Source organism: Carassius carassius, chromosome 14 (assembly GCF_963082965.1).
Source record: "Carassius carassius chromosome 14, fCarCar2.1, whole genome shotgun sequence".
In the NCBI taxonomy this organism is placed as follows: Eukaryota; Metazoa; Chordata; class Actinopteri; order Cypriniformes; family Cyprinidae; genus Carassius; species Carassius carassius.
In genome coordinates this window covers 3,411,488-3,433,816 of record NC_081768.1, presented here as the reverse complement: position 1 = coordinate 3,433,816, position 22,329 = coordinate 3,411,488, and the positions used below count along the sequence as shown (strand labels likewise).

The window sequence follows — 22,329 nt, the reverse complement described above, 5'->3', positions numbered from 1 at the left end:
TTAAAAATAGTTATGGAGGGAAAATACGTTTCCTTCTGTTTATACATTTAACAATAGATTACAAACTAATTTTAGTTATAGATGTGCGTATCATCCACCACCAGGTGGCAAAGTCGTTTAAAAAACGAATGTGACCGAGCAATTCCGGAAAAAAAGCCGACGAAAACCGAACACCAACCGAGCGTACACAACAGACTTCGAAAGCGGAGCCGAATGCGACCGAAAGAATCCGAAGATGGCCGAGCTTGGACGACGCCCCAGCTGGGAAACAGTTCGTGTGTTGCCTATCAACCGCTCTTAACACCGGCCCGACCCAACACAGCCATGCTAGGGCTTGTGTCGTACAGATGAGACACTAACTGAATGATGGACTAATCCTCGGCATTTTGTTTTTTTCCGACAACTATTAAATCTTTTAAGGAAATACCGAACTGGAATTTTGAGATTATCACGGTTACTTTGGGATATTACTGAAGCAGCTAGCCGAGAGCTGACGTTACTTTGGCTTTGACCACTGCGGCCAGGTGAGCTATCTTAACTTGTACCATTTACACTAACTAGTTTAAGCGTTGTCAGTCTGATCACTGTGTTGTCTAGTTTTACTATAAACAAACCTATCAAATATGTCAAATAATTTAACCATGCTGATGAGAAATCACCTCACCTATGCGGCTAACAGTTCGGCTAGGTCTCATTAGCTGTAGCGAAGTATTGAACTTTATTCATAAGTATTCATTTAAAGATAGATCGATACATATTTACGTGTTATGTATCTTTAATAATGCCTAAATATATAAGTCTCACTCATAACCCGACTATAGCTACCATGGTTATTTTGCTGTTAGTTGGCATCGGTTGATTAGCCTCTCCTAATTTAGCTGCAGCTGTTTTCCTAAAGTCTAGTAAATGTTGATGGTGTCTGCTGTGGTTAATATTGAGTTATGGTGATATGTGGCATAGCTAATCTGCTGATTAGTGTCAGTCCTCCTCACCAGCATCATTGTAGATTATGGTGCACTCTAGTGACATATTCTGATCCATCTGATAGATTATGACGAGGGTTTTATGAAGGGATCCAAACCGAAGGTTATGTAATGTTTTTTATGTTGGATTTTAGCGTCTATAACTTTACATATGTGGGCCGCCTAAATTTACTTCACTATATTACAATTAAATCCTAATCTAATCATGACAAACTATATATCGTTGGAAAGGTCTAAGACTCCTAAATAGTTTTTTTTACCAGTCTTTTTTGTTAAAGAAAAATATGTAGGAAAAGTAATAGATTAATTTATGGCAAGAGTGCACCCCAAAAACCTACATCATGACAGGAGTTCTGACCTTTGTCAAAAAAAAGTCTTCTTTGTTGCTTTTTTCTCCATCACACTTTAAAAATCATCTGAAATTATCACTTGAAAACTTAAAATCTCAAATTTAATCTTTTGCAAGCCATTTTAAATTCAAACATTGCATTACCATGAAAATGGTTCATCAAAATCATGTTACAAAATGTTTTCAGTCATGAATTATTAAAATTTAGGTTTGGATCATGCATTTTCAAGTCTATGTCCAAAAATGTGAGTGACAGTAGGGTGTTGAAACTAGGATCCGCAAGAAGATATAAATAAACTAAATCAAAGTAAATATTATAAAAACATTTTATTGATTTAAACAAATAATACATTTAACAGTGTAGTACTATTAAAGTGAGTAGAATAATATGTAATAGAAACTAAATATTTATAATATATATATATATATATATATATATATATAATAAAGAATTTATCATTAGATTAAGTAATTATATTTGACAGTCATGGCTTTTGCGAAATGGAAAACCCCTGGTAAACACTGGGAGAAAAAAACACACAAGTTGTACATAAAGTTATTAAAGTTTACCAGAGTATGGTTCACACGAAAATGTGATTTCAGTCTTTCCACTAAACAATTTCATCTTTAATTCAATGTTATTTGCTATATCTTTATACATATTGATATCTGTCAAATTTACAGTACCAGCAATTTCTGTAAAAAAAAAAAAAAAAAGATCTCTCTGTTTCTGTTGTAGTTGTAGTCAGTGTTTTCTGCTGCTGCTCTGTGATCCTTGCGTTTGGCCTTCGGCATCAGCTTATCGCAACGAAAATCTATATATATTGAGCTCATTGGTGTCTTGGAGATGGCTTCTAGAAATTGGATACAGTTTTAAAACCATTTCAGTTTATTTTAAAAGGATAAAGTCTTCACTCCCAGTTTAATATTGTCTCTGGAGTCAGAATGCAGTTTCCCCTTTGAGTTTGGCTGCAGTTTATGAAATGAAGAGAATGTCAGATCTTATAAAGCTTCTTTCAAACAGGTCTTGTTCAGAAAAGCAACAACTGCTCCTGGGGCTCACCAGATGTTCCACACCTGTCTTCTCCCTGACACGAATGTAGTTTGCATGATATAGCGAACAAGATTTAAATGTACTGCCTCCATGTGAGCCCTGGTAATGTCGCCCTCAAACTTTATTAGTAGACAATGGCAGTTACTAATATCAAGAGCCCAGAGCAAAAGACTGACCATGCTCTACTTGCTGAGTCAAAATGAACACTTATTTACATTAGCATCGAGTTCAATCCATTTTGGAAGCATAAATGATTGTAATTTTTAAAAGACTGTAAAAAGTAATGGTGAAATCCTGTTGGTTAATGGTACTACTAACAGCGATATATAACACTGCTGCTCTTACTTATGGGACATAAAACACTGTTAAATGTGCAGTTCTTGTTAAGGAAAATCTTATAAGTTACAGTGGAAAAAAACTTAATTTGACATTGCCGGAATTATCTGTACCACTTCAACATTAATGCTTTCATTCATCATGTGGCTTTCTCTTTACCACCTGTGTTTTTATGGTGTTTGTCAGTATCATAAAAGTACAAAATATATTATTGTTGTCTGTCTCTGTAAAACATTGCAATAGTGTTGCAGAATTTCAAGTGAAAAATCTTATCAGAGTCATTGTCTCTTAATCGCACGCTTCCTGTATCTATTTGTGTTTGGTTATATTTATGTTTTTGCAAAATTTTGGAGGTATGTGATATCTGCACAGCCATCAGCTTTAATCTGTCCTATTTATTTGTACAGGGTTCACTGGACATTTTAGTTGGTTGTGATGAGAATCAGTTTGCAGAAACTTGAGACACTAGAAGATGAGTGCATTCAGATCAAACAGTCAGAAGGTGTGCACTGACATAAACGTATGAAAATGAAGTACAGGTTAAAAATAAAGTAGTAAATAGGTCAGCACTGGATCAGGTAACACGATTGATACATGCAATAAAATTCAGTAGCAGTGATAAAACAGGTTAAAAAAATATATATATATATATAACACATTCCACGGGGAGAAAACTCTTATCGCAGTATTCCCTGGAAGACTGCTGATAATGTCTGTGAAGTGGTATTATGTTGACCTTGAAATGAAGTTATATGTTATTTACAGCTCAGCTGCCAGTATTACTTCACTCTTGTAATGTGGTTAATGATCGACAGTTTCCTTTCACCTTGAGGCCAACAACCCCTGGAAAGAACCGATTATCAGAGCGACACACTCCTATCCACAGCTTTCGATTTGTTTGTCTGTCTCATGAAAGCTACACTCTGAAGTGTAGTCCAGCAGGGCATGAAGAAATGATAGTGTGATTCAGTGGAGCAGTCACTTGTTTCTTGGGGTATTTTGGCTACTGGCTCGTGATATAAGGCTAGTGTGCTATTCACGGTTGTGCACCAATCAGAATTATATTACACAGACACCATGAAGTTGGATGCAGAAGTATAATGAAAACTTGAAAATGACAGATTTTAATAATGTTATATATTATGAATATTATATATACATCTCTAGAAACATTAAATGATGAATGTTGATGCATTTTGTTAGTGTTTGGAATGTTTAATTAGTATTTAACTTTGTATACATTTAATTTTTGTTTAATGACTCGGATTCATATTTTGTTAGCAGTATTCATTTTTATAATTTGAAAACGATCTGAAACCACTTTTGATCCTTTTGGTAATTGTATTAACACTATTGAACTTAATTTAGAAAACTATGTTGATATAATTTATATTACTTGTCAGAGAATTAATATGCACAATAAAAAAAATGCACAATTTTAAAACCTGAGCTAAACTACTTCTGTTGAGATACTCCGAATCTCAGTTCAGTTAAATAACTTTTATAATATATTTTATAAACAGCGGGTCATTCCAGCATCATGTGATTTGTGGCCAATTTGATTGACCCAGTTTTTTTTAATTCCCGGTTTTGCCCAATCCTGATATTAGTAAATGCTGCAGCTGTTGTGAACGGTTTTAGATCAGTTCTGTTGGCCTGAGATGATGAACTTTTAACAGACACCGCAACTTCTGGTAAAGATCTTGTGAGTTTTGCTGAGTCGAGTCTAATGATACTTGCACAAATAAGGTCAGTTAGGTCGTGCAATAGATAAAGAATTGCAGCAGCAGCGATGGAGAAATGTTACATCATTTTTTTTATGCTGGTATTCTCAACTACTCCAAAGTTCCCTACCAACATTGGAAGAAGTCTGGAATATATTTTCTCTCCATTTCAAGAAAGTCCATTTGTTTAAACGATAATATGAAAGCAAAGTTTGTAGTCTCATCAAACTTGTTGAGGTTAGAACTTTCAGTTCAGTTCAGAACTTAACAAGTGTCAGCATGTTACGAGAAAGGCATTGCTTTGCTGTGGTTTCCAGTGTCCTGTTCAGAATCAGTTCTCTCATTGATCTGTTGACCACATTTTCAGATGCCTGGAAAACAGGTGAAAGAGCAGCAATCTGTCAGTGCATTTGGACTAAAGACATCAGGATGCTTTCAACATGTGGCCACCACAGGCCGTATTCAGACTGTTGGCTGTCAGACTCAGATGGAGTGCTGCTCATCATGTCTTTTGAATACGTGATGCCAGGAAATCACAAGATCAGTCCGTGTGGCAGCAGGCCTAATTGACTGGAAATAAAGGACGACTGCCTGTAATATGGATCATTTGTAACCTAATGCTTTTATTAGAGCTTGGCTTTCACAAGCTTGTAACGGTTTCTGTCATGCGCTGTTTGTTTTCATGACTCTGCATTAGCATTGAGTTCAGAAGAACAGCAGCGGGGTGGATGTCCCAGCCATCTGTCCCAAAGCCTCCTAGAGACCCTGACGTCTACAGGCAAGACAGCATGAACCGTTCGACGGCTGCCAAAGGAAATGCATTAACATTTGCGATTTATTAAATCCATTTAACATGCTTGAATTTATGCATCTCGATAATCTAATTTGACATTCCAACTGTTTAGTGTGATTAAGTGCGCCAGTAAAAAGTGCAGAAGTTGGATTTTTCCCATGGGGATTTTATAAAAACCTTTGTGTAGGATATTTATTAGTCCACATCAATGCACAATATTGCTCTGTTTATTATAAATGTGCATTGCAGTTTTGTTGTCCACTTTAAATGCTTGAACTCTTAAAAAGCGAAATGTTTTCTGATTGGCTGTCAATGTTTTCATTGCTTAAAAGTAGTTCTGAAAGTGATTCCAATGATATTCGTCATTGTTGTTATCATTATAGTTATCGTGTGGGTAGTTATATGCATTCCAAGAATTAGAATGAGTATTAAAACTTTAGTTATTGTCATTGGTGTGAATAGGCATTTAAAAGCCATGAACTAAATCAACCAGCTACAAAATGAAAAAAAAAGTAGTTTGAGACTGACTTGCATCATTTGCAGTCCTTAATGGAAGTGGGCGGCACTTAAGTGTGATTTTGGTGATATTTGTCAAAATTCTCTGATTGGTGGAAATTTATTTACAGGGTAATGTAGTTTTTCACCAACCAGGAATTCTGCCACGTGCTTACTTTCCTTGAGTTATCAGAAGTGAAAAGATGTCAAAGATGATATGCTCATGACTGGTTTGGCACAGAACTTGGTTTGTTATGAAAGCCAGCATGTGACTTTCTCTCCCCCATCACCCTTATATGCTGTTTTTATTTTCCATTAGAAAAGACAAGAGCCCTGCTGTCACAATTAACATAACCTTGGTTCTGACCATTAATCCACACTGGACAGTCCTTGTATGTGTATGTTTCATTGTATTCTTTGTGCAATATATTGGACTTTAAATGCAGACACCAGCTCATATTAACCCCACTTAATTGGAATGCATACTTAAAATATGAATGTTTTATTTTTATATATTTTGTTTTGTTTATGCTTATTGTATTTTAATGTTTTATAAAAAAAAATGGGGCTTTTTAGACCGGAAAAAGAGGAAAGCATTGCAAACATCACCATTTCTTTTGTATTTCACAGATGAAAGAAACATTGTTCCGTAATATTTGATATATAGAGTACTGGCTGGTGATTTTACACTGTTTTCTCAGGAAGAACTTGTTACAGTTGGCAAATTTTGCTTCAGAGAGACAGCTTGAACTGACTGACCACTTGTCCATTGTCAAGTGGTTTCGTGGCTGATCTCAGTGTAGGAGGAATATAGATGTGTCTGTGTTGAGTCAGCGGCAGCATGCCAGAGCACAGCATGCACAGGTCCACGAATGTTTTAATGTAGAGATCTGTTTTCAGTTACTCACAGCAAAGCTTTCGTGCAGTTGCACAATTCGCTAAGTCACACCTATAGTAAAGGCACTGCGCTGATTTATGATATTGAGCTGTGGTTGCTGATGTGTGTTGATGTGTTTTCTCTGCTTTCTCTCATAGGTTACCAGGACCGGTCTTTCCTGTCTGATTATTTCCAAAACCGTTCTCTTTACTTTCCGAAGAAAGCATGAGCAAGATTCATTGTTTGTTTTGAATTTTGCCTTTTTGATCTTTAAATATGCTGGTTCATCTATGTAATTCTCTATAAAATCTGAATTCTGTAAGCCATTTCTTAAGTAGTTCACTTAAAAATGACAATTCTGTCCTAATTTTCCCCCCCATGTTGTTCCAGAAGACTCATGCAATGAAAGTGGACTATTTTGAGAAAGTTGACTATTTAAAACACCCATGTGATCAATAATAGAACGTGGGGTCATTCATATGCTGGTATACCCCCTAAAAAATTTCACTTTTAAGATACACATTATCTTGTCTCCTTACAGGTGGAGTTTCAGTATGCAGCTGTACTGAGGATGCTGGCTGTGTTTGCTTTGCTCATGATGGTTACGGGCAGTGAAGCAGAGTTTCATGCCTCATGCCAAGGCTATGAGAACTGCTCCAGCTCCAATGGCTCAAAGGACTTCTGCTTTTCGGCCCGGATCCGCAGCACCGTGCTCCAGGGCCTGCCCTTCGGAGGAGTGCCCACCGTACTTGCCCTTGACTTCATGTGCTTCTTGGTGAGCATAAGTTTTCAAAAATTTAATTTGTTGTTCATTTGCCATGAGTTCAAAGTCATTCAAAGTCAACATGGAATCAGTCTTTATTCTCTTTACTTTCTTAATACCTGTTCCTCATTGTAAAATAGAGGTTAAGTCATTGTTATAGGTTGTTGTAGGTAATGGACTTTTTAATAGGATATAGGATTGTGAAAAGCAGGCATTCCATACCAGAAAATGGGGCTGGGCAATCAGTTGCCAATACCAAAGTAAAGGTGGTTTACTTTAATAGGAAAACGGAAATTCTGTGAGCAACATCTTAACAATGTCGCTTTCCAAAGCCTTCATCTTCCCCACTTCTCTCTGGTTGAATGAGCTGCCAACCTCCACCCAAATGCTAAACCTATCACAACTGTCAAGAAGCAGTTAAAGACACACCTTTTCTGCCGGCACTTAACCTCTTCACAACCCTAAACCTTTTCTCTTCTGTACATTTCTCCTCTGCTCTAGTTTCCTAATCCACATAATAATCGATTACTGAGAAAATATTGCTGGTTCTGTGACAAATTGCTTACACTCCTCTATTTAAAGTCATTTTGAATAAAAGCATCTCCTAAATGCATAATGTATTGCGTTAATAAACAAGTGGCTAAAAAATTTCAGCACTTTAGGAATGTGTGTTTAATAAATGTCTCATTTGTGGTGCCATGATCCGTTATTTGCACTTGAATGCATGTGTGGAATGAGATGTGAATTTGATTGTGTAACATGGATATTCTTTGTCTCCAGGTACTGCTATGTGTGTTCTCTCTCTTGAGGAAGGTGGCGTTTGATTATGGCCGTCTTGCATTGGTCTCTGATGCCGACAGGTAAAAATGAATAGTAGATTTCTCTAATACACAATTTTAAATGAAAATTAATTTACCATTTTAGATCTGTAATGTAATTACTGCAGTAATTCTAATTTGCATAACCGTAATATTAAAAAAGTAATTTTTATTAATGTACACTAAAACAACTATAAAACGACTGCACTGTTACGGCCGTATTCCCTGCGTGTTATACTGCGGCCTCAGCTCGCTGCATTATCACAGCATGCTCTTGTCTTCAATATAACCCCGAACAAACACTCATCTTTCTTGCACCGAGTAACATTTTGTGAAATCATCAGACTATATATACTCCATTCATCAGACAAGGGTTTGGACAAGACCTCTGATTAGGTGAATTAAATGAGAAAATGCATCCTGCAGCAATGCGTTTCTTGCATTTAACACTGCAAGTCATCAGTATGAGCTCAGCAGCTGCATAATGGGTTTAGCTAATGGATGGGCTGTACAGAGCTGAAGCTTCTACCTTTCCAAAAGCTCAGCCAGTCTTATTTCATTAGTAATATGACCATGCCTTTCAATCACACTCGCATCCTTCGATTTGAAAACTGGTTTGACCAGCATGTAAGTGCAAAAGAGATCATGTTTAAGGGAGATCTGATTATATTCCAGGCATCTCTAATACCATTTTTGTCTTGTCCAACAGCCACATTTTTTAGTTTTTAAGTCTAAGTTTCATACTAGCACATCTGTTTAAAAAAAGTCATGATTCAGCTCGAGTCAGATCCACTCACTATATTTTAAGACCAAGTCTTGTGTGGCATCTAACCATTTTTAAGGATTATTTAAGGAGGTGTAAACCCTTAAATAAATGTAATGTGTTTTTGTGTGTGTACCCCACCCAAAATATATCAATCTGTTTTGAACATTTACTTCCATAAACATTTCCCTGAATCACAACACGCACATTATGACTGCCCAGTTCTCTTTTTAAATGTTATTAAAACCATTAGTCTGTATGTTTAATGAATAATTCAACAGTTAATTACTGCACTCCTACCATTGTTATTACATGAGTTTGTCCCAAGGCATTTTCCTGGTTTTGGTGCCTAAAACCTGCCTGGTTTGGAACTGTTTGCTTATGTCACAGATTCATCCTGCTTACAAACAGGTCAAGCTGACATTACTAGTTTGAAAGTGTGAAGTTTGTGGTGAAGTAATGTGGAACTGTAAAGCTGTCAACAAACCTAGAGCTACGTGCTCTTAGCTACAGAACAATGCAGTCCAGTCAGAATAAAGGATTTACCAATATTGTGGTATATTTAATATCAATTGTTGTTGAATTATTTTTATAGTTTTTTGCGTATTTTTTGTATTTTATTTAGTTTTATAATAAAAAAGAAAACGGAGTCAAGTGCCATCCAACACTAAATGCTAAATTAAAAAGGTTTGAATAGATGTAATAACTTGCAGTCAAGGAAAATGTTGAATTGGTAGTGTCATAGCAACCCAATTGAGAAATAGTATGTTCTTCCTCAAAATGAATCATTTCATATTTTCACTAATTCCTGTTAAGCATGAACTTGAAGAATTTGTTTTCCCTCACCAGTAGGCGGAATCAGGAATATCAACGTCTGGATGAGCAGGAATAGTATGTGTTGGTTTTAAACTTCATCTCTCTCTTCCAAGGACCCCTTGTTTCTGCTTTTTGAATTTACTCTCTGGCATTTCTTCTGCTTTGGGGTGAATTTGTTCACTGTGTACTGTTTCTAACTCTTTTTACTTTCTTCCTAGAGTCGATTGGTTGAGGGTTTCTCAATATACTCATCAGATTTACCTGAACTAATCAATATAATTGTGTTTCTCATAAATTGGTGTCTTTTAAAGGTGAATTGTGTCATTTCTGCACCAAACTAAATTGTACGAGTTTCCAATCATATTTCCTAAACTCTCCTACCACATTTTCTCATCCCAGTCTTTCAGATAAACAGATACTTCCAAACTCACAGCACAAGTTGGACCACTCTAAAACAAACAGAGCAATGTTTTGCAAGTGTTAACCTCATCAGAAACTCAAACTACACATGGTTTACTTATAGTTTCTTTGCAAAACTACACACTTCACCATTAAATTATATGTTTTTGTTCCTTTAAGCGTGCACTCTTTGGCCAGGGTCTTAGCATCCTATAGGTCGCACAGGGAAGAGGCTTACAGGGAGAGGTAAAACATCCTGTGGTGGCATAGAAAACCCGTGTAACTGGAAGACCTAGTTTTGATGGAAACCTGTGATTTGTCCAGTAACTGTTCTTGTCAATTTACAAATGGATGGGATTGATACTTATTCCAAGTGCCCTGTAGGAGTGATCCTATAGAATCAGTCAAAATATTTGTGAATATTGTAGCCTGAGAATAACACATTGGCCCCAATAAAACATGTATGTATTCCAAAGCTTTAGATAGCAAACTATACAAACAACATTTTATTGAAAATGTTATTTTAAAGAGAGCACAAGCACACTTTTAAGCTAAACGCAGTTGATGTTTAGTTATGTAATGCACTGAAGTTCATACTATGCTTTTTGAGGCCCCTGTATCATCCATTAGAATCAAAGTAGTGTCTCTGCCCAGTTCTTGACGAGTCTTTCTCTGTTTAACACACTCTGGCTCTAATCAACTCTTAGGCTGATGATACATGGGGCAACTTTTTGAGCAATGTTGCCGTCAACAGTCAACTAGTTGAGAAAAAGTGCCAGAGCAACATTGCTCAGAAAAAGTTTCCCGGCAAAATTGCTCAAAACGTTGGCCCGTTTTTCATCAGCCTAAATGTATTCTTTTTCTCTCTGCATGTTCCTCTACTTTCTAGGTTTACTGCAGTCTCTTTGTGAACAGTTTATGTGCAACGCCTCTCATCAATTGCTAATGTTAACTCTGTGTTTGAGTTTTTCGAACAGTCACTTTTTGCTGCGTGCCTGACTGCATTTGGTCAGCCTTGATATGGCCTGATGTAGCTTGAGTAATCGGAGCTCGGAAGGCCTAGCAATCCCCATCATTTATTAATAAGCTGACATTGAATGGACCCTGTAAAGATGCTAAGATAAAGTTAACAATTATTAAAAGATATCTTCATCCAGAAGTACATTTTCCAAAATCTATAATCCTGATTCGAAATCCTGCTGAATGAAGTGGCATGCCATTAAGTGACTGTACACTTCTGTGTTAGCTTGGGTGTTTGATAATATGTGTTTGTGTTCAGTGTGGCCTCCGCCATGCAGACGCCTGCTGACTCCCGATACGAGCGTCTCACCTCTGTGTCCAGCTCAGTCGACTATGACCAAAGGGACAATGTACGTAGCTTGCAAGATCATTAATGTGGATGCCTATGGCTATGTTACACTGTATTCTCCTTACAATGTTAAAACATGTATGTAAAACAGCATTTAGTGTGTATCAAACTATAATTTGATAAATAGTAACTACTAGACACATTTGAGTTGTGCATTTAGAGAATAATCAACATACAGTATCAAAAACATTAGATATTCTATGCACATTACTAAATAGTAAAATGATCCTGTGTTAATGCCCATTCACACCAAGAACTAGAACTAAAACGATAACTCTATTAGAGTCCACTGCAGTTATGTCATCTGTCACTTTAAATCTTCAAGCACTTTAAAGCCAAGTGGATTCTGATTCACTGAAAATATTTTTGTCATTCATCATTTACTGTAGAAAAATGAGTTCTGAAAGTGATTCTAATGATATTGTTCCTGTTTCCTTATTATGGTTATTATCATTAATTAAAACCAAAAATGAAAAAAAAAAAACGTTTATTACAAGTTATTTTATTTTAATTAACGGTTTATTTCAGCTAGTTGTCAATGCATCATTTCTCATTTTCCTTTAGTTTAACTTAAAGTACTAAAATATCTAAAACAGAAATAAAAATCATGAGAACTGAAATAAAAATGATTAATACTAATTCCTAAAAATCTAAACGGAAAATACAAAAATAAAAGCAAATTCAAAATATGAACTTCTGTTCTGTCTGTTGTTTCTGTCCATATAGAAGATATGCATATTGTTCACAGTATAAACATACTACAAAAGTAGTAAAGGTGCTGTAAAAGTTTGACTTTCTGAGCATACCGTTTGTCTTCCTTGCTCACATATTCACATAGTTTGAAAGGCCTACGCAGAAAGTGTTTTATGTCATCTACTATAGCTCTATCCCCCTTAATGCACACACACACACACACACCTGTGGATTTCATAATAGCACACACAACGCCTTTTGACAGCCATTTGTTTGCCTAACCCCCTCCCCTGCTGTGATCTGGAATAACTACACTTATGTAAACTGGTGTCACGTGCACCCACACAGCTTCTAACAACTCCTCAAACTGCATTAGAGACTGTTAATGTCTCTGAATGTGGAGGTGACTGAGAGACGACAGTTAGAGTGCACTGAATGTAATGTTCTTTTCTTTGTCTCTGTAATAGGGCTATTGTTCCTGGCTAACTGCCATCTTCAGGATAAAGTGAGTCATTCCTGCTTTTCCTTAACGAACATACTGTAACTGCTGAAATGAAGTCTTCCTTATTATTCCAGCTATGCTGAAAATACTAGTTCCAAAATAATTAGATTGCTGATCACAAAACCACAGTAAATTATAACCACATTTACATGTCAGCAAAAAGATTCTCTCTGTTAGGGTTGGATTTTTTAATCAAATATTTATAGTTTATATTGTGTGTAAATATTGTGCTTGTTCAATTAAATACTACTAATGCATTTTTTTATGCTTTTTTCCCCCTGTGGAATAGAACATTTAAAAAGTGTTCAGATTTTTCTTTCTTTTTTTCCCTCTTTTTTTTTTTTTGAAGTAAAGATAAATGTAAAAAGCAAATCCATTACTGTTGGGTTTAAAGTTGAGGTATTCCTTCATGGAAATGGTATTTGCCCATCATTCAAATGAAGTCTGAATGAAATGACATCTGGGTAATAAAGCTAGTTCAATTCAAGTTCATTTGTATAGCGCTTTTTCCGATACAAATCATTACAAAGCAACTTTACAGAAAATTACGTTTCTACAATATTTAGTAGTAGCTTATAAGTGGTGACTGTCAGTTAGTGTGCATATGACAGCCAGACGATGAACATTATTAACAGCAATTATTATATGATGCAATCACACTTGTAGCAATATTTGTTAGTTCTGTTTGTTGATTCAGTTATGCTGACCTACCTCTTTCACCCTTACAGAGATGACGAGATCAGGGAGAAGTGTGGTGAGGATTCTGTGCACTACCTCTCATTCCAGCGGCACATCATTGGTCTGTTGGTAGTGGTGGGAGTGCTCTCCGTGGGCATCGTCCTGCCCATCAACTTCTCAGGAGACCTATTAGGCGAGTCAAAAAAGTCATCTGAACACAGCCATTCGAGTTTGGCTTCCTATAGTTTATATGACTAAAGTCTCCATATGATCTTCTCTTCCTGCAGAAGATAATGCCTACAGTTTTGGGCGAACTACAATAGCCAACTTAAAATCTGGGTAAGCCCGGGTAATATCTGTGACACTGATAATACTCTTGAATGACTGTTGATGAATGAATCATCCCTTTGTTTTTGCTCTCTTTCAGTAATAACCTGCTGTGGCTGCACACTACGTTTGCCTTCTTCTATCTGTTACTGACTGTGTTCAGCATGAGAAGACACACATCAAGGATGCACTACAAAGAGGACGACTTGGTGAGCAGAGACAACTTCACCAAAACACTGCACAGAAATGTTCTGGGTTCCTATCTACAGCATATTTGGCATAATGTCCTTTACCACATAAAATAATCAAAGCTTATGATATGAGCATCACAATTTAGATTTTAAGCCCTACAGAATGCTGGCCCATTTTAAAGTTTTAACGCAGTTGTAAGTGCCTTACAGTAACCACAGTTTGTATCAAACTAGGAACATTCCTTTATTTCCAGATTTTGACTTAAACCCACATTCATCATTACTCAAATATTTCACGTTCTACATGAGAGAGAGAGAGCTGGAAACCTTAGTCAGAGTAAACAACCCACTTTACTTGCATAATCTAGCATATTTTGAAGTGATATTTTCAATTGAAAAAATTGAAGGTGGGTCTTGGTTTTATCCACTGGTAACTGAAAGGGGTTGAAAAATAAGAGGTTGGCGATGGTGAAGTTGTTCCAGAGAAACAAAGAAATACAATTACAATGTGCACAGATGATTGCTCAAACAATGTAAACCTAGCCAGTTATTTAATACATTTTAACACTGCAAACTGTCTATTCACAGACCCATATTTTGTATCAAATGAAATGTATCTCTTATGACTAAGGTCCATAAATTAACCCTGATGTCTCCAAATTGTCTCTATTCACAGGTGAAACGCACTTTATTCATTACCGGGATCGCAAAATATGCAGAAGAGAGTGATATAAAGCAGCATTTTGAGTAAGTTCTTGCTTGAGATACTCATTTCTTGTCACAGTGTTAATTAGGATCTGCCTTCCCACCATCTGTAAGGGTAAAGTTTGTAATATATGCAAAGTATGACTATTTGATAGCTAAATGTCTAATCCAAGTCAACGGGGTCCAATATTTGTTGGATATTCTTTTACATTCTGCGTAAGTAAATAATGACAGAATTTTCACTTTTGGGTGGACTATATCTTTTAGAGTTCCCACTTGACACAGTAAATTGACAATGACCAACTTCAATTGGATCTAAAGTGATCATGTGGCTATAAGATACTCAGTGTTCCATCCACAGCTTATCTAATCCCATTTACTGCTAAAGAATGTGTGTGGACAATACATGTCTTTAACTTCTTCTGGGTCAAGGATTTCTAGAACAAGGCTGTGGGGCCAAAGTGACCACCAAACCAATGGAGGAAGAGAAAGAGGAAAAAGAGGAAGAATAGAACAAACACAAAAGAGAGTCTCACAGATGTTTCAAAGCATATTGCAGTCTGTCCTACTGCAGCCAACTGGGAAAAGAGACTCCCACAGACCTATTAGCTTAGGATGGATGGGAATTTTGACACATTATATTCCACTAATGTCTTCAGTGTTGTGTGTACATCGCTGTGTCATTATTTAAAAAGCTTACCAATCTGTTGCATACCAGTCTTCTATTTTGGTACTATTGATTTTAGATTCTCACCCTTAAGCATCACATAAAAAGAAACGGTGGTTGGTAATTTTACATATTGGTCGGTTTGTTCCCGTCTTAAGCGAGCCATTCTTGGCCTGCGTGAAGTATAGTGCATGCCAGACAATACTGAAGCCTGGCTCCTGCAAGACTATCAACACTGTGTTCCAGTGCCAGGCTAAAAGAGAAAGTGGGAATTAGCATAACGGTTTCCTGTCCCCCTCATGGGAGTTCTGTCTCTTACATTTTTTTTCTCTCCTTTTCATCTCTGTGTTAATATCCAGGAAAGCATATGAAAACTGTGTGGTTCTGGATGCTCGCATTTGTTACGACGTTGCCAAGCTTATGTCCCTGGAGTCTGAAAGGTAGACATTTAGTCACTATTTTAAGTACTGTACAAAAGGATCTCTCTATGAATAAATTATAAAGATTTGTATTTAATGTGTTTACATAATAATGTAATATTGCTATTTAATTATGTACATTGCTATGCAATTACAATCAGCCTAGGTTGTAAGCCACACTGCAAGCCTCATTTAATATAAAATAAAATGACTCCTTTATTTATTTTGTCCTCCTGAGGTCAAACTAAACAGTATTTTCTGAAACACATTCTACTTTGACCTTTTGTTGAAATAAGAACAGAAATGTTCCTTTTTTTGTACTTTATTCATATAAACTGCAACAAAAAGCATTTAGGAAGTTAACTTAGAAATCAGACTCAATTCAATGATTTTGACTTTGTCTTCTTCAGAAAAAAGGCAGAACGCAGCAAAAAGTTCTACACAGACCTGATGGCCAAGGAGCACATGTCCACTATGATTAACCCCAAACCCTGCGGCCACCTCTGCTGCTGCATCATCGCCGGCTGCGAGCAGGTCAGATCATATGCATTGTAACCTCTCAGCTGTCTAGATCCCTCGTTAATAAATGAATCCTCATGAATCCTCACTTCACATTCAAAGGTAAATCATGAATGCATGAACACAGCGTTTTCCCATCAGACATGTCACATCCTCTGTCTTGCATGCTTCCTGTAGTTCCGCTTCATCGCATTTAAGTCAGGATGATGTACCCTCTGCTGCTATGAGACATGTTCAACATCAGCACGGGATTATTCAGCAGCTCTCAAGTGTCCTCATTAGATAAACAGACTTCCAGTTTGTCACTAGAGGTGCTTCATTTCCCCCTGCTGGACTATGACTGTAATGCTAAAGTCAGTCTTAATGACAAAATGTTCATTTTGGGGTGGAGTATCCCTTTAACTTGCAGGAGTACAAAGATTTAAATGGAGGGTTTGTTGCTTTATGGTTTAATTAAATCTTGGACAAGTAACAGAATTCAAAGTGACAGTTACATGATATTACATTGTAAAGCTGGCACATGAAATAATAGTCAGAAAGAAAAAAAAAAAGTTTGCATGAGTTTTTGTTGAGTACATTGTTTGATACATCAGGTTTTAAATTTCATATAGTGTGATGTAGAGAATATCAAGCTCATACTCCAAGAGGAAAAAACACTTAAGAGATTGATCAGGAATATGCAATTTGGTATATGATGCTGATATGTTTATGGCCAAAAAGTGTTGCAAATTTTTATTTGATGGGGTCTTTAAAACAAATAATGCAAATATTGTTAATCCATTGTTGCAGGAAGATGCTGTGAACTACTACACTAATCTCGAGGCCAAACTGAAGGAAGAATACAGAAAAGAACGAGAAAAAGTCAACACTAAACCTCTGGGAATGGCTTTTGTTACCTTCCAGAATGAATCGATGACAGCCGTGTAAGTCAAATAGATGTTTTGATCTCTGTGTGTGAATAAATGATAAAAGTTTAATGGGGGTAAAAGGTCAAATTGCTCATGGATATTATGTTAATTCAATTTAATGGTATTCTCTTCAGATACGAGCTTGTTACCATCAAAATATTTTTAATAGAATGAAAAAAATATTAATAGCTGTTTTTCCCCCTCGGCAGCATCTTGAAAGATTTTAACGCGTGTCAGTTTCATGGCTGTCACTGTCGACGAGAGCCAAAGTGCTCCACCTTCAGCAACCTCCTCAACACAAACAACTGGACAGTCACATACGCTCCAGATCCACAGAATGTTTACTGGTAACGTCTTCATCCTAAATCTCATCAATCCATTATGATCCTAGTCTCAGAGCTAGACATCAGGCAGAAACCGGAATCCACTTTGCTGTTTTTTTTACTGGCCAAGAAATACCCACTTAGACTGGAAGAGACTGACCACAGTTCATCAGTGATTCCACAATATAATGCATATTGTTATTGTTATTTATATGATTGATTAAGGCTTGCCATTTTTTATGTAATATGCATTAGACTGCACAGATCTGTGGGCTGTTTTTGGAGACAGTCATTAAATAGCACATTGTTTTAAAGTAGATTAGATTTTAGATTAGAAAGTCATAATACAAGTTAATGTTTATAATATCTTAATATGTTAATGCCTTACAGTCACATTTAGCAAATTAGAGCCATGCGATAACAGAGTTTACATTTGTGATGAAACAAGCAATCAAGCAGTTAAGATTTCCTACATAGGGTTTGGGTAAGGTTGGAAATACTTGTAGTAGCTCCATCATTTGTTCTATAAATCATGAGTTGTACCTTGTTCTCCACAGGGAGCATTTGTCCATTGGTGGCCTCAACTGGTGGCTCCGCTGCTTTGTCATCAACTGCTTTCTCTTCATCTTGCTCTTCTTCCTCACCACCCCTGCCATCATCATCTCCACCATGGACAAGTTCAACGTCACCAAACCCGTGGAGTACCTGAACGTAAGAATGTTAATGAGCATCACAATGCAGTGTAATTCCTGGGTCATGATTCTGTCACTCCTCCCCTGTGTCTGTTCCTCCAGAACCCCATCATCACTCAGTTCTTCCCCACCCTGCTGTTGTGGTGCTTCTCGGCCCTTCTCCCCACCATCGTCTACTACTCCGCCTTCTTTGAGGCCCATTGGACACGGTACAGTGCCAAACCATGTAGATCAGTGTATTCTGAATGACCTAGAGTTGTTTTTCTGTTAGAGCTACTAAACCATTTTGTGGTAGACACACAAACCTGGTGGTCCTAAGCTTAAAATCTGCATGACTTCTCCCTTTAGATCTGGAGAGAACAGAACCACCATGCACAAATGCTACACCTTCCTCATCTTTATGGTTCTGCTTCTGCCGTCTCTGGGACTGAGCAGGTATTTTAGGTTTTGCATCTGTACCATTTATATGGTGCAATTTTTGTGTATTTTCATGCAATTATATAGAAATGGAAAACATTGAAACTTTCTATACAGGCTGTGTTTGCCGTATTTGCATTAAACATTTCACATAATCTTTTCCAAAATGCAGTTTGGATGTTTTCTTCCGCTGGCTCTTTGACAAGAAATTCCTGGAAGAGGCAAAAGTCAGATTCGAGTAAGTCCATGAGAGGATTCGCAGCTGTAAAGTCCTGTTTTACAGGGGCTGTCAAGAGAGTTAAATAATAATTAAGGGGTCGTGGTGTTTACACACCATTTGGTTTATGCATATTTTCAAGACTGTAGATATAATAAAGTTTTTATGGCTTGGTTCCTTTTTTGTCTCCATCAGGTGTGTCTTCCTTCCAGATAATGGAGCTTTCTTTGTGAACTATGTCACTGCGTCTGCCTTCATTGGTAATGCCATGGACCTGTTACGCATTCCTTATTTTCTTATGTACATGATCCGGCTGTGTCTGGCACGTTCAGCTGCCGAGAGGCGCAACGTGAAGAAGGTCTGTGTAGTTTCAAGTACAACAGTCATGACATTCACCCTTACTGTTTCACTCAGTAACTCATATACCCATGGTTCCATGTTGTTACAGCATCAAGCTTATGAGTTCCAGTTTGGAGCTGCTTACGCCTGGATGATGAATGTCTTTACTGTGGTCATGACCTACAGCATCACCTGTCCAATTATTGTACCATTTGGTGAGTGACGTTTCTCACTGAAAAACTTGCATTGTGGTGGCACGCTTAACACAAGCTGATTTGAATTTTGTCTGCAGGACTGATGTACATGCTACTGAAACACCTGGTGGACAGGTATAACATGTATTATGCCTACCTGCCCTCCAAACTGGATAAGAAAATCCACTCTGGAGCTGTCAACCAGGTGGTGGCAGCACCCATCCTCTGCCTTTTCTGGCTGCTCTTCTTCTCTACTGTCCGGACAGGTAATACATCGCCAGAAAGTGGGTCTGTTCTAAACCCTATCGATTTGCTTGCCTACGCTGCATTTTAGACACACTCTGGATGCAATAGTAGTTCCAAAACATAGGCAGCAAGGTGGCTCACTTGCACTTGGACAGTATTGTGGCCCAGTGGAAAACAAGACTGAAAAGATTATTGTCATATCTCTAATATGATTTTCCCCCCTGCTCTCTTTTCTCTTGATTTCCTCTTTTAAAATGTAAAGGTTTTGTTGCTCCAACCTCAATGTTTACCTTTGTGGTTCTGATCATCACCATCATCATTTGCCTCTCCCACGTCGTCTTCGGTCATTTCAAATACCTCAGTGCGCACAATTACAAGGTCAGGAACAGCTCTGTCTGTTTGATTGTCTGTTTCTTTGTAAATAAAACCAAGTCTAGAACTGCAGTGTGCTTTTCCTGAATTCTCTACAGATCGACATGGACGTTGTAGACAATGGACGACCCCGGGATTCATCTCCACCTATCAAGTCTGTGGTAAGTTTTAAACATCATGATGAGCAAGAAAGCTTTTTTACACCCCAGCAGCAGTTATTTAGTAGTTACTAATTTGGCTTCAACCAAAATTGGATATTGTAACACCCTTCTTTTTACTCTATCAGCAGACGTACGTCGCCCAAGTGCTACAGGACCCAAACACAGATGAGACGGGAAGTGGCGAGGACGAGGGGCAGGGGTCATCGCAGGATGATGAGGTGGTGAACGAGGGTGATTTCCAATCAGGAGAGGATCGCCTTATTGAGAACGAGGTGCGCCAGTGACCCAGGCCGGGCAACGCCATGTGCTGAACTTAAACATGACCAAACAGAGATCCACTGCACCTCACTACACTTACTGAGCTTGTGAATCCATCACAGCTCACAGCTCTAACACTCATTTATCACTGAGGCTTGGAGACAGGATGGCCAATTGTCAAGAATATGGAGTGGCTTGTGATTGTACTCCAACTATTAGAAACTGAGTTTCATAAATCTTCTTTACATTGGTTACCCTGTTCGTACAACGTTTCTTGCCATTACATAAGTGCATGTCTAGTAAATAAGACCAAAACAATTAACATTTGAATTTTTACCTGTTATGACAAATTAAAACTGCTATAGTGCTATCTCAAGTGGGCAGGAAAGTTGTATATTAGGGTGGATATCACAAAAACAAATATAGGTCAGATTTCACCTCCAAATCTTTTGCATAAAGAAAAGATTTCTTAGGAAATGTGTTACATAGGATAACAGTTTGGTGAGTTAAAACAAAAATAGATATCTATGGTAACAGATAGGTATGATTTAACCAATCGGAATCAAGTATTTATGAGTATTTTTTTTTTAGCTTTAGCAACACCCCGTGTTAATCATCTGTAGTACACAGAAATACTATCACGGATCATTTATCAAATGTGAGAAATCATAAATATTAGAAATGCTTGTGGAATAAACATCAGTAATAATGACAGACAGTTCATCTCAATGTTTCTGAAAGTTTGGAGTTTCCCAGCTGAAATGGCACTATAGCACAATATTTTTGGAGATGAGCAAATTAATTCACATAACTTTTATTCTTCTTTACCAAAGCGAATGTACTGTTTAACATAAAGACTACGGCTAGTCTCTCTTATATAAGTAATTGTTGGAACACAGAATCGAAAAACTCACTCCAGCCTGCTGAATTAACCGACTGTGAGGAAAACAGCCACCGAACACTAATCATCTCACCATATACTTGAACTGGAAAAGCCACTTTCAGACTGTCTGACAGACTCAAGTCAAATCACTTTCCCTGGAACTAATCTCCTTACGTCTTCTCTACATCCAGTGTTGAAATGTAAACCTGCTAAAGCATACTTACGCTATGCGTAGTATGATGCTACTTTCTGAATGAGGCATCAGATGGATCGGTTTAAATTGTGTTGCTCTACTGAGGAATGTCCTGTCAATAACTGATACTGTAGCAAAATTAACTTTAACCCACAGCAAATTCCCTGTGTGGACTTAAAGGTGGAATTTGTGAATGTGAATAGATTTTTCTTTTTTGTTATGCATGGGTATGAAATAATGGTTTCATTCATTTTTTATTTTATTTTTATTGCCACTAACTAACTAAGTGATGTACACAATACCATTGTTGATCACTTACTCATAAACACTGTAAAAACGTGCATGGGAAACATAATCAGAAAACACTGAACGTCCTAAAAATGTGGTTTATGATGAAAGCAAGATCTCCTTGGGTCATATCAACATGTGTCCTAAATAAGACAACATTGGTGTGTTCCTTTGCAATTTTACAAGTGAACTGGAAATAACAGACTCTCTTACCTGTGTGCTTTTATTTTTCACTGACACTCTTGCAGTTGTGAGCTTATTTGACTGGGTTTATGCATCATTTAGTGGTTGAAGTCTGGGGGGGGGGGAAACACACACACAAAAACTAGTACATTGACTACTATTTATTAGCCTACGACACTCTTTATATCTTTTTTGTCACCATGTTCAGACATTTGTGCTACTGTGTCCATTATATACATATTGCATCAGTGCTCTCTGTGCATTGTTGAAAATGCAAGTCAGAACTGGTAACAAAATATTTTTTAGTTTTTCTCTCAAAATAAGCAGACAAAGGCTGTGCCTGGGTACTTGCTTTAAAATGTAACTATTTTCTTTGTCCGACCTCTTAATTGGTGGACTTTTCCTGCTTGTGGAC

At 37.2% G+C, this 22,329-nt stretch overlaps 2 protein-coding genes across 5 annotated transcripts in view; one reads left to right on the top strand and one right to left on the bottom strand.

Moving 5' to 3' along the window:
- The window catches only part of LOC132156737 (arginyl-tRNA--protein transferase 1-like), a 94,351-nt gene extending 80,785 nt beyond the window's left edge, over positions 1–13,566 (bottom strand). Inside the window, exon 1 of the mRNA XM_059565731.1 lies at positions 13,446–13,566. The gene's annotated coding sequence lies outside the window, so the exon portion shown is untranslated. The remainder of the gene's footprint in view (positions 1–13,445) is intronic.
- On the top strand, positions 283–22,029 carry LOC132156735 (CSC1-like protein 2). 4 transcript variants are annotated; one of them, XM_059565725.1, is made up of 24 exons: positions 283–524; positions 7,153–7,386; positions 8,155–8,234; positions 9,808–9,846; positions 11,450–11,540; positions 12,700–12,737; positions 13,463–13,605; positions 13,700–13,751; positions 13,840–13,948; positions 14,607–14,677; positions 15,662–15,742; positions 16,132–16,255; positions 17,030–17,163; positions 17,358–17,495; positions 18,029–18,182; positions 18,266–18,372; positions 18,512–18,598; positions 18,753–18,818; positions 18,993–19,155; positions 19,246–19,351; positions 19,429–19,596; positions 19,839–19,954; positions 20,047–20,109; positions 20,238–22,029. In XM_059565725.1, the coding sequence occupies exons 2-24, from the start codon at positions 7,183–7,185 to the stop codon at positions 20,391–20,393; spliced, it is 2,490 nt and encodes an 829-aa protein (XP_059421708.1). In that variant the 5' UTR covers positions 283–524; positions 7,153–7,182; the 3' UTR covers positions 20,394–22,029. The 4 variants fall into 4 exon arrangements, with proteins under 4 accessions (XP_059421708.1, XP_059421706.1, XP_059421709.1 ...); XM_059565723.1 differs by having other exon boundaries at positions 20,235–22,029; XM_059565724.1 differs by lacking the exon at positions 283–524 and adding an exon at positions 5,024–5,224 and having other exon boundaries at positions 20,235–22,029.
- The last annotated feature ends 300 nt before the right edge of the window (positions 22,030–22,329 follow it).

What these genes read in the sequence shown, in the direction of transcription:
- LOC132156735 (XM_059565723.1), top strand. Translation starts at nt 7,183, where the DNA reads ATGCTGGCTGTGTTTGCTTTGCTCATGATGGTTACGGGCAGTGAAGCA. An exon ending in ACTACAAAGAGGACGACTTG is followed by an intron (nt 13,949 to 14,606) that starts GTGAGCAGAGAC and finishes CTCTATTCACAG; the next exon opens with GTGAAACGCACTTTATTCAT. An exon ending in ATGTCCCTGGAGTCTGAAAG is followed by an intron (nt 15,743 to 16,131) that starts GTAGACATTTAG and finishes TGTCTTCTTCAG; the next exon opens with AAAAAAGGCAGAACGCAGCA.